This window comes from Chiloscyllium plagiosum, unplaced genomic scaffold (assembly GCF_037043375.1).
Source record: "Chiloscyllium plagiosum isolate Xiang-an unplaced genomic scaffold, Cpla_swu_hap1 HiC_scaffold_21, whole genome shotgun sequence".
NCBI classification, from domain to species: Eukaryota; Metazoa; Chordata; class Chondrichthyes; order Orectolobiformes; family Hemiscylliidae; genus Chiloscyllium; species Chiloscyllium plagiosum.
In genome coordinates this window covers 27133845-27146081 of record NW_028270159.1, presented here as the reverse complement: position 1 = coordinate 27146081, position 12237 = coordinate 27133845, and the positions used below count along the sequence as shown (strand labels likewise).

General features: G+C 39.1%; 1 protein-coding gene across 5 annotated transcripts in view; it reads right to left on the bottom strand.

Moving 5' to 3' along the window:
• Positions 1-11579, bottom strand: part of dennd1a (DENN/MADD domain containing 1A) — a 533820-nt gene extending 522241 nt beyond the window's left edge. For 4 of the 5 annotated variants that reach the window (XM_043720136.2, XM_043720139.2, XM_043720138.2 and 1 more), the window contains exons 1-2: positions 11424-11578; positions 2847-2911 (exon numbers count right to left, since the gene is read on the bottom strand). In XM_043720136.2, the coding sequence (XP_043576071.1) occupies positions 2847-2911; positions 11424-11440 (82 nt within the window). In that variant the 5' untranslated portion in view covers positions 11441-11578. Of the gene's footprint in view, positions 1-2846; positions 2912-11423 lie in introns of all 5 variants that reach the window. The other variant, XM_087998441.1, reaches the window with a different exon arrangement.
• Positions 11580-12237: the final 658 nt, after the last annotated feature.

Below are 12237 nucleotides of genomic sequence, written 5' to 3'. Positions count from 1 at the left end.
AAGGTTCCAGCATGGATAGAGGATAGGCTGACTGGCAGAAGGGAGACAGTGGGGATTTATACAGGCTTGTAGAGAGTATGAAAAGAAGGGACATTGAAAATAAAATGTGTGAAGTTATACACTTTGCTAAGAAGAAGCGAGACATAGGTTATTTTCTAAAAGGGGAAAGGTTTCAGAAATCTAAAGCATGTCGGAGTCCTATTTTAGGATTCTCTTAAGGTTAACATGCAGGTTCAGTTGGCAGTTAGGAAGGTAAATGCAATGTAAGCATTCATTTTGGGTGGAGTTGGGGGGGTGGAACTTTTGTGAAACTTACAGAATATTGAGAGGACTGGATTGAGTGGACATGGAGATGTTTCCACTAGTAGGAGAGACCAGGACTCAATGTCACAGCTTCAAAGCAAACAGACGACCTTTTAGAACTGAGATGAAGAGGAATTGCTTAAGTTAGAGGGTGGTGAATCCATGGAAAATCATTGCCACAGAAGGCTGCAGAGGCCAAGTCATTGAGTGTATTTAAGACAGAGGTAGATAGGTTATGGGCAGAAGACAGGAGAATGGGATTGTGAAGCATATCAGCCACGATTGAATGATGGAACAGATCACAGGCCAAATGGCCCAATTCTGTCCCTATATCTTATGTTTTTAGATGACTAATATAAACATCTTCAACAATAATCATCTAAAATCTGGAAAAGACACACTGAAATCTAAAACAAGTTAAGATGCACTTGGAAACACTAAATATAGGATGTAATATGGAGTATGAGTGGCGCCAAGTGAAGAGGTCTACCATATTTAAACACAATAGTTCAATCATGTGCATATAGCATATCAGTCTTAATAATGATTGTTTGTTTGTTTACAATATGCTGACATTAAAAAATAAGAAGTTACAGCACATTATACATTCTATTTATTTCTCATGGTAAATAAAGTTCTCTATGTAAATGAAGTACATATACTGAGATTTATGATCAGAAAAAGCAGTTCTAATTTCTTGGCTGCAGTTGTTAAAGTCTAAAATAACATACAGCAATGCATGTACAAAGGGAAACAGGACAGTCTAAGCAATTTTCCTCCTCCCAAGAGACCAAAACGATGGTGAAATTTAACCAGTGTAGAAGAGTATGTAACCAAATATAATGAGCTACTGCCACCCACAATTTATCAGTAGTTACTGATGTAAGTTTCTCAACATTGGTCAAACACTGCATCACAAGGTGAATATACACCTAGGTCTTCAACTGATATCATTTCACTTGATGAATATTTACTTCATTAGACTCTTGTGACTGATATCATCATTATCTCGCAGACATATTAGTTAAATTAAATCTCTTCGCTATTTTAATCTTTGATGTTGCTGTTACTTTTCCAACTGCATTATAACAGGTACTACACAGTCTAATATTGTATCTGTTGCACATTATTTATTGGACTATGAAACTCTAGCACAGTGGTTAGCACTGCTGCCTCACAGCACCAGAGACCTGGGTTCAATTCCCACCTCAGGCGATTGACTGTGTGGAGTTTGCACATTCTCCCCGTGTCTGCGTGGGTTTCCTCCGGGTGCTCCGGTTTCCTCCCACAGTCCAAAGATGTGCAGGTCAGGTGAATTGGCCATGCTAAATTGCCCACACAGTGTGAGGTAAGGGGTAAATGTAGGGGTATGGGTGGGTTGTGCTTCGGCGGGTCGGTGTGGACTTGTTGGGCCAAAGGGCCTGTTTCCACACTGTAATGTAATGTAATGTAATCTCTGTAGACAGAAATAAGTCCTGCCATCGAAGTGGTATTAATTTAAAGCATTCAAACATAGGATAATTCAATTGTTATTCACTCAAATCAAGCATAAAATATAGTTCCATGCTTCTTTAAAAGGAAAACACTACTTTGACACATTTTCATAGTTTAAGCTTTATGCATATAGGGTCTACAAAGAGTTTAGCTCATTCTTTCCAGTAGTCTTCAATGCAAGGCTTTTTAAAATGAGAAAAAAATTTGGAAGAACAGCAGATGCTGGAAATCAAAAACAAAGTCAAATTGCTGGAAAATCTCAGCAAGTCTGGCAGCATCGGTGGAGAAAAATCAGAGCTAACATTTCAGGTCCAGTGACCCTTCCTCAGAACACATTACAATATTAGATTTCATTTCACTGCTTCTCTTTTTAATCCCTCTTTGTATTCACTTTATAACATTCAGTATACAGTCTCTGTTTTGCATGTGATAGAGTAATTTTTCAGTTTGTTTTCATATATAGTCATCAGACTCTAATTTGGCATTGACAGGCTCAGAAATTCACAATGATATGAAAGTGTCATTACTGAAGTTGTATTATAAATAATCTGAAGTTAATTACAAGGAAGATATACATACAATATATTCTAGAACCTTACACAACTTGCATCTTGACTCTTAATTTCTTCCATTAACATTTCACAACATAGGAGACCATTCAGATTTCACAAAATGACCATGTCATCTTAGCAAGCGATGCATTAACATCATTCCAGCTGATACAGCAGCCATACAATATAATATGGATATAATATGGTTCAGAGACTAACATGATCCCTGCTGAAATTGTTTCAGTGTGTGAAAATGAGACAAACTGCAAGATAGTTGAAAAGCGAATGAGTATCCAGCCCCAGAGAATCATTTTCTTCAAGTATCAGACATCCCAATTCTGAAGTTCATATGTGACAGAAAAAGTTGTAAAAACGCCCGAATGCCATCAAGTTTCAAACTTCAAACCACTTGCCACAGAGAGCAGCTTAAAGTACTTTCTCCAATATATTAATTTTCAAATAAGATGCAACTGAGTAAATCAAAAGTGAACACTGTACCTGAACCACTGGATTCAGGATGTATTACTTCAGCATACACTTCAAATATCTTCTCTGGATTTTCCCTGTATCAATAAAAATCATTCTCAGCATTAGTCACACAGAAAGGAAAACTGAACTGTTACAGTAAATCTCAGCAAACAACAGCAATACGAAGGTACTCTTAAAATTCAGGAGCTTTCATTATCACGTTACACCAGTTTGTTTTCTGAGATGATAATCAAGATCCCATTTTTTAATGAAGAGTGAAATGTAATAATCCGTCAAATCTGTTGTGATTTATTTGGGAGTGATGGTTTCCATTCCAATATAGCAGCTTACAAACTTTTTCTGAAAGCCAAGAGAAAATTTATCACTATCTACGGAATGCTTTCAGTTTTGCATTGGTAAGCAAGCAGCCAAATTGTTTTAAGGCATAATCAAATGTCACAAAGCTAGTAATTATTTTACTAAAAGCTGTTCCTTGGCTCAAGGAAACTCTGCCGTTTTTTTTTTCAGAGGGGCAGTAAACTGGGCCGGGCTCCAATCAGTCTGGTTTGGTACGGAGATGAAAAGGATTTTGAGAGGCCTTTTGTTAACATGTAAGCAGATAAGATTTCAGGCCAAAGTGGTCATGGTTTAGAAGTGACCTGTATAAAAAGAGAAGAGTGGTCAGCTCTCCAGCTGAGCAGGTTTAGTTCAGCATTGAACTAGGAAGTTCAACAGGGAGCTGTGTGGAAGCTCATTTGCTTTTCTGCCCTTCACCTTCAACCTGTAAGCATGTGTTCCATTTATACTGGGGTTTAAAGGGAGTTTGCGTATTGTGTATATTCAGAACAGCATAATTAAGTCTAGTTGGATAGGTTCAGTTCTCAAGGGGTTCTTTATTCTGTTCTTTGTGCTTCATTGTGTAATTTTGTGAATAAATTTTTATCTGCTCTAAAATCTAGTAGTCAACCTAGCTATCTTACTCCGGTTAATTTTCACTGTGCAATTTGTTTCGGTAAGTGTAATGTTATGGTCTGGGGCTGCCTACTTAAGAATATTTTGAGTGGTCTGGCCTAGTCCATAACACAAGCATAACAAACTCAGCTTCTGAGAAGATACCTCTTCCCTAAATTTCTAATAGTTATTAAAGAAAAAGGAACCATCTATTCAAAATTCAAGTAAGGAATTACATTAATGCCCTTATCTGATTTCTTTTCATACTGTTTCATTGTAATACTCCAATGCAAGATGTAGCGTCATAAAGGTACAAGCATCTAAAAAAAATAAATTAACAAGCAGAATATTTGAAGCGATGTTTACAACAATTTAGGTCATATGAGTGTCAAAATATATACCATTGCTGACAATCAGCCAAAAACATTACAATTTTGCTTAGTACCTTTCACATAGAACTCTTCAGATGAACTTTACAAAGGGGAAGTATTTGATAATGTCTATCTGAAGATGCACAGTGCTGCTCATGTTCTTTATAGTAACACCATCTTCTGCCATTGGACTAAGTTAATCATTATATTTCTACAAATCATTCAGAACATAAATATGGGGCCTTTATTATGCATTAAAAACCTTGATTTTCAGGAAAGACTTAATGACATTGATTAAAGAAAATTTGATATAATGCCAAGCAACACAAATATTAACACCTTCTACAGTAAGGGGAAATTTCAATAGGACCACAACAGAAAGAGGGGACAGATATGACTTAATGAGTGTATTAACGTGACAGTATGGGGTATTGGCAGCAGTGAAATATTACCTCAATTACCATTTGGACATTAGGCTAATAAGAATGCTTTCCTCTGTCTTTGTAATCTTCCTCATCTCCTGAAAGTTTGACTTATGGCTGATGCTGACATTTGTTACCTCAAAATGAGTGAGAGTGTGGTGCTGGAAAAGCACAGCCAGACAAGCAGCATCCAAGGAGCAGGAGTCGACATTTCGGACATTAGTCCTTCAGAATTTCGACTCTGATCTCCAGCATCTGCAGTCCTCACTTTCTCCTTACCTCACCATGAGTCTTGATCATAAGAATTTGGCAAGTTCTTCCAAAAGTTGAGATGGCAAGGCAAGCAGACATGATTCTGCCTTCTATGACATCCACACATAGACAGTGATCAGATGTGGTAAACCACAGCTTCTTTTACACTCCTCTAACCCAAAGATATTATAAGCAATTTGCGTTGTCTTTAACCATTAGATTCAGAAGAACCCCAAATTTAATTCAGTTTGGTTTTTGCTTGGAAAAAAAATGTAAACAAGTATTAATTATCACAGGAGAAAGTGAGGTCTGCAGATGCTGGAGATCAGAGCTGAAAATGTGTTGCTGGAAAAGCGCAGCAGGTCAGGCAGCATCCAGGGAACAGGAGAATCGACGTTTCGGGCATAAGCCTGAAAGAAGGGCTTATGCCCGAAATGTCGATTCTCCTGTTCCCTGGATGCTGCCTGACCTGCTGCGCTTTTCCAGCAACACATTTTCAGACTATTAATTATCACAGTCAGTAAATGTGTACATTTGCTATGAATGCACCAATTCTGGGTGAATACATCTCAAAGCCAATTTTGCCTCTAGTTCAGTAATAGATGCACAAACAGCTGGTCAGATTTGGAGTGCTCTAATTTCAATTACAGGACTGATAATTTAGTTAATAGCGCATGTGAGGTAGTTGGCTCATGACAATTAACCACAACATTTCAGAAATACAAAACTAAGTGGAAGTTGGCTCTTGCCCTGATCAATATCAAAATGACCCCCCAGAAGGACCACTTGGGCAACATACCACAAAGATGCTAACTTTCACAGAAATATGCCAAAAACATGAATTAGAAATATTATGGGAAAAATTAGGAAAACTCACCAAGGATGCTTCTATAGCACTTCCAAACCCACAAAGGGCATCAAGTATAAAGAACCACCATCAGCTCCAAGCTCCTTGCTAAATTACAAAATGTTCCTTGCTCAGCATCTTGAAGCTACCTATTAAGTGGTACGGTGGGAGCACCTTCACCGTGCAAACTGTGATGCTTCAAGACATGAAATCACAACCACCTTCTCAGGGCCAGCGAGGGGCAAAGGATGAAGTATTAATAGTCTAACATGAAATGAACTCTTGCACAGGACTATGACCTTGAAGAGATCTTTTCTTTTAAATTGTGTGTTCGCTTATTCCTCAGGTATATTTGGTTTATAAACGCATTACACTGGACTGAATGTCACTCTTAAAACAAAGTATTTTTAATCTGTGATTACAGTTTATCATTTTTGGCTATTCCACCAGTAAATCTCATTAATAAGAACAATATCTGTTCTATTTGCTGCTTTTTATGAGGGTCTACTGTAAATGCTAACTGTTCTTTACTTTGAGAAACTTTGCTCAAGATATTTGCAAGAATGACCATTGCTGATTTCAACAAGATTACACAGCAAGGCCCAATTAACACAGATAATTACCCTGAAGTGACAAAAAAAGCTGAGTTACAGCTAATATTTTTAAATACCACTCCAAGTACACAATGTCAAATAAAAACAGAACTGCTGGAGAAACGCAGCAGGTCTGGCAGCATCTGTGAAGAGTGAAACAGAATTGATGTTTCAAGACCAGTAACTCTTCTTCAATTTCTCTCATTTTTTGTTTCATAATTTCAGCATCCACAGTTTTGGCTTTATAGAATGCTGTACGTTGTGCCACTTCAGACAAATCAGTGAAGCTTATCTGATGCATTAATCTAAAGATATACAAAGACTTACATTATAAAAGTATCGCCCTAGACCTAAGGTCAGATGGACCGGTGGGAACAGGCTTGTGTGAAACTAAATATTAGAGAGAGAGAGCGAGAGAGCGAGAGAGCGAGAGAGCGAGAGAGCGAGAGAGCGGGCACTTGGCAAATTCTATGTTGTACACCTCCTTGCTCTAACATGCATCAATTTTTGTAATTGGTGTCTCCTTGCAGGTCTTTTGAAATTTACTTCTGAATTATCAGATCAATAACAAATGTCATGTGAATAATAAATGCATAAACATTTCTTTGCAAAGACATAACAAATGATTGGTTGCAGTTTAATGAAGCTTTGCTATTTCCAAAGAATTAAAGGCAGCATTTTGCATAAAGATTAACATTTAATTGTCGCTTAAATTACAGATAATTAGCTGCTAGCCTAAATTATTGTTTTAAAGTTGCACCCTGTGGCTCCTCCTTTGAACCATTAATTATAAATAGAATTCACACATGACAGGGCATTACAAAAAATTCATCAAGAATAGCAGAGTTAAACTACAGGTTTGATTTCACAAAACTGATATTTATTCAAATTCTGTGCCACACAACACATCAACAACAGTTTTCCAAACAAATCTATAGTACCATTACTTATTCTTTCCTGTTGCTAATAGCAAGAGTTAATGTCAGGTGTAGGAACTCACAAGGATTACTTCCACTGGAACATCAGAGAAGCACACACACATTTCCTCATTAGTTGTGGAAAAAACTACATACATTAAAAGATTTTTCCAATTTCACTTGTTAATCAGAATGAACATTTAGGTTATTTCTTTTCATTGTGCATCTTCTATTTTCCACAACCACTATCTTCCACATTCTTAGTTTACAAAGGCATCATTTCGGATATTACTTTATAGGCTCCACTGGCTGGAGTGGAAAGAAACATGAATCTTGCTGTGGGAAGTCAATCATTTCAGCTTAAAGGACATTACTGATGTATTTGTTTAGGATAGTAGCCAAAGTTCAACTATTTTCAGTTTTGTCGTCATCACTGTCCATCCCTCCATCAAAAGTTTAGAACTGGAATTGTTTACTGAAGAATGTACAGGTTTCAGTTTTATTTACAACTCCTCTGATGATGGAACAGTCCATACTCACATGTGATAAGACCTGTATTACATTAAAGGCCATGACTGATTAATGACAGAATCTGCCACAAAATTGAAGGCAATGGCCAATTCCGTAAAACAGGGAGAGTCAGTGACACCATAATCGTTAAATTCCCCCTACTATTAATATCCCATTAATAGACTAGTCTCAAAAATGCTATGGCTGCAATGACAGCTCAGACACTGAACATAATGGTGAATAACTCACTCCCTGACTCCCCAAAGCCTGGCCACCATCGAGAAGATACAAGTCATCAGCTTAGACTGCAAACTCTTAAAAACTTGCAACAAGCTTATGAACATCCAGCATTTCCCAAGCCCGTAACATCTACTTCCTAGAAGAACATAGGCAACAGGCTTAAGGGAACGACCAAATTCCCCTCCAATTTATACACTGTCACAACTTCATAATACATTGCCATTCCTTTATCAGTACTGGGTCCAAATTCTATGATTTCCAACTAATACACCATGCAAGCTACACTTACACATAGCCATAAAGCAACACAGAAGATACATCCCAGAAGTTCTCTTTTAAATACCACATAGGTGCAGTTGAATCAAAAACATTTTTTAAATTTAAACTTTATTGTTCACATGTACTCAAGCACAGTGAAATGTGTACAATGTCACCATACACGGCACCATTTTAGGTACAAAGCTAAGACATAAATAGTAACATACAGAAATAAATTTAAAAGTAAAGCGTTACAGCTGTTCCTAGTATAAAGTAGGAAAATAAAGAAATAAGTTAACATTACAGTTCTTCCTAGTATGAAGTAGAAAATTAAATGAATAAAGAGAAAATTCAACAATCTTTCTTAACTGCACCAAGAGCAAAGGCTTAGCCTCCTCCACGTTGGCCCACTCTCTGAGAAACCTTGAGCTTCCTGCTCTCAATGCCACAGATCCCAGGGGACTGACACTTCAGGCTTGCTCTAGCCACACTGGACTCAGGCCCACAGCCACTTCCATGCACCGGATCTCGTGCCAACATTAAAAGTACTGTGCATTCCATCAATAAGCCACCTAGTAAGTTAGAGGAGAATTTGCTCCTTACTTAAGCACTGTGAGTCTATCTTCATTATACAGAGTCCAGTTACTCAATAAAGCAGCCGACCATCACCTTCTCAAAGCAATCAGGATATGTAATACTAGACCCATCATCGATGTCTACACCCTGTGAATGAATGCATTTCATGGATCAAATGCTTTATCTCCGTCAGTTTTTCCTTCCTCCCACAATCCCATAACTTTCAAGGGAGGTGCCAGAAGACTGGAGGGTGGCTAACATGGTACCATTATTTAAGAAAGGTGGGAAGGATAAGCCAGGGAACTATAGACCAGTGAGTCTGACGTCAGTGGTGGGCAAGTTGTTGGAGGGAATCCTCAGAGACAGGATTAAATGTATTTGGAAAGGCAAGGACTGATTAGGGATAGTCAACATGGCTTTGTGCATAGGAAATCATGTCTTACAAACTTGATTGAGTTTTTTGAAACAATAACTAAGAGGATTGATGAGTGCAGAGCGGTGGACATGATCTTTATGGACTTCAGCAAGGTGTTCGACAAGGTTCCCCGTGGGAGACTGATTAGCAAGGTTAGATCTCACGGAACACAGGGAGAACTAGCCATTTGGATACAGAACTGGCTCAAAGGTAGAAGACAAAGGGTGGTGGTGACCAGTGGAGTGCCACAAGGATCAGTGCTGCGTCCACTACTTTTCGTCATTTATATAAAATGATTTGGAGGTGAACATAGGAGGTCTAGTTAGTAAATTTGCAGATGACAAAATTGGAGGTGTAGTGGACAGCAAAGAAGATTACCTCAGATTACAACAGGATCTTGATCAGATGGGCCAATGGGCGGATGGAGTTTAATCTAGATAATTGCAAGGTTCAGCATTTTGGGAAAGCAAATCTTAGCAGGACTTGTACACTTAATGGTAAGGTCCTAGGAAGTGTTGCTGAACAAAGAGACCTTGGAGTGCAGGCTCACAGCTCCTTGAAAGCAGAATCGCAGGTAGATAGCATAGTGAAGGAGGCATTTTGTATGCTTTCCTTTATTGGTCAGTGCACCAGGTTTTGGAGTTCAGAGGTCATGTCTCAGCTGTTCCAGACTTTTGTTAGGCCAATTTTGGAATACTGTGTGCAATTCTGGTCTCCTTCCTATTGAAAGGATGTTGTGAAAATTGGAAGGGTTCAGAAAAGATTTACAAGGACGTTGCCAGGTTTGGAAGATTTGAGCTATAGGGAGAGGCCCGAATAGGCTGGGCTGTTTTTCCCTGGAACGCCAAAGGCTGAGAGGTGACCTTATAGAGGTTTATAAAATCATGAGGGGCATGGATAGGATAAATAGACAAAATCGTTTCCTTGGGGTGGGGAGTCCAGAACTAGAGGGCATAGTTTTAGGGTGAGAGGGGAAAGATATAAAAGGGACCTGAGGGGTAACTTTTTCACACAGAGAGTGGTGCGTGTATGGAATGAGCTGCCAGAGGAAGTGATGGAGGCTGGTGCAATTGCAACATCTAGAAGGCATCTGGATGGGTATATGAATAAGAAGGGTTTAGAGGGATATGGGCCAAGTGCTGGCAAATGGGACTTGATTAGGTTGGGATATGTCAGCATGAATGAGTTGGACCGAAGAGTCTGTTTCAGTGCTATACATCTCTATGACTCTATAACGAAGCTGCATGTTACCCAATCATAACTCCTTACAAGACTCATTTTTTTTCTTTAAAAAAAATGTAGTGATGCTCTGAACTAAGGCTTTAGATTTATTAGGATTTTACAAATTAAGAACAAAAAAAAGTGAAAATATTTTTCTTTATTCCAGATTATTCTTACCATTAAAACAGGAATCTAATTTTGAAGCTCAGGTGCATTTTAAAAGTATCTCAGTTCTTTCATTACATTTTTGAAAGTACAGGACACCAAAAAAACTGCAATTCTTTTTCCACAGCTGTCAGACCATTATTTGAAAGTCTAACAAGACATAAATTGCCTGTGTGGGTATTCATAATGGAAGGATGAATCTGACCCAGCCAATAACATTGTCCCTATCAATAAAGTGAGCAAAGAAAATATCAAAATTAAATTCCCAGCTGTAGCATGTGGAACAGTTTATCTGGTGCCCACTATTCACTCTGAGGAGTCAATCTCTCAAACATAGTAGTTTCACCATACATGATCAGGGTCATGTCCAGCATCTGTGCTCTTTGCTCGTGTAGAACTCAGAAACCTCTCCCATCCACCTTAAGTGGGAAGCAAGCCATGTTGACAGTTGCTTGTACATAACGTACAAGATGATGGTGGCTCGTGCGTATTAAATAAAATAAAGGCCAAGACGGTGCCTGGGAGAAACTGACCAACATCCAACTAGGTTCCAAACCGAAGCATGGGCATCAATAGTCCAGGTATTATCAGCTCATGTTTTTTTCTTGTTTGCTCGCCCAGTAACAAAGATAGGTCCTGTATTGTAGTAATTCATGGTCTGCCTCTTAGCAACCAAAGGCACATTGCTATCCTTACTGTACTGAAGAGACTAGCTGCTTGGGTTGGATGTGTTGTCCTGTTAGAGAGCTGGGTGAATAGAGCAAGCAAGCTCCTGGAACGCCGCGGCCTAGCACTGCTCAACAGGCTGAAGAATAGCACAACGTCTCGAAATCCTCACAGCACAGAGAGAGAGAGAAAAATAAACTCACCTTATCCTGGATCCCATGGTTGCTCGCCGTATAACCACGCTGGTGCTCGCTTTTAAAGAACCGGCACAGAAAAGCCGAGTATTTGCTCCTTCAGCGTTCACGCAAAACCAAGGAACGACATGGTCACCAAGGCGGAGAGAGCACCCGCAGAGCTACAGGGTATGCTAGGAGCTGTAGTCCAGCCACCACCACCCGCCCCCTTATTCCGATGACAAACGTCACGCTAATACCTACAACTCCCAAAGTGCACCGCGCCCGGGGTAAGGTCGCAAACATAGCCTCACGCAGCATCTGGACTTTGCCAACTTTTTCTCCCTCAGTGTCAATGACCAAACAAGCCCGTTGTGATGTGACACTAAAACAACTGACTCCCTTTTTATTGATCCACATAAGTTTGCAAACATTGCGGGACTAAAGTGATAGTCTGATATGTTGTCACGGCCATTGCTTGTGTTTTGATTGCATAACAAAACTTGATGAGTGTGGCTCAGTCTGAAGAAATCAGTGCTTGAATTACATAACTACAAAGGACTGTGTGTGCTTAGGTGAGGTGAAATGTTTCAATGCCAGGAGCTGTAATGGGTCTGGAGGGTTGGCATTGGGGTGAATTAACGGGCAGTTATGAGTCTTTATAATTCTGGATTCCTTCTTTCCTATTTTCCGCATTTTGCCAAAAGTGAGTGCACAGCAGGAGGAGCTTCCAAAATAAAATTGGAAGACTCGATCAGTTAGTGTGAAGTGTTCCAACCATGACAAGGCAAGATGCTGCAGTTCAAAACATTTCTTCCCTCAGTGTGTGCAATCAGGTTGACAG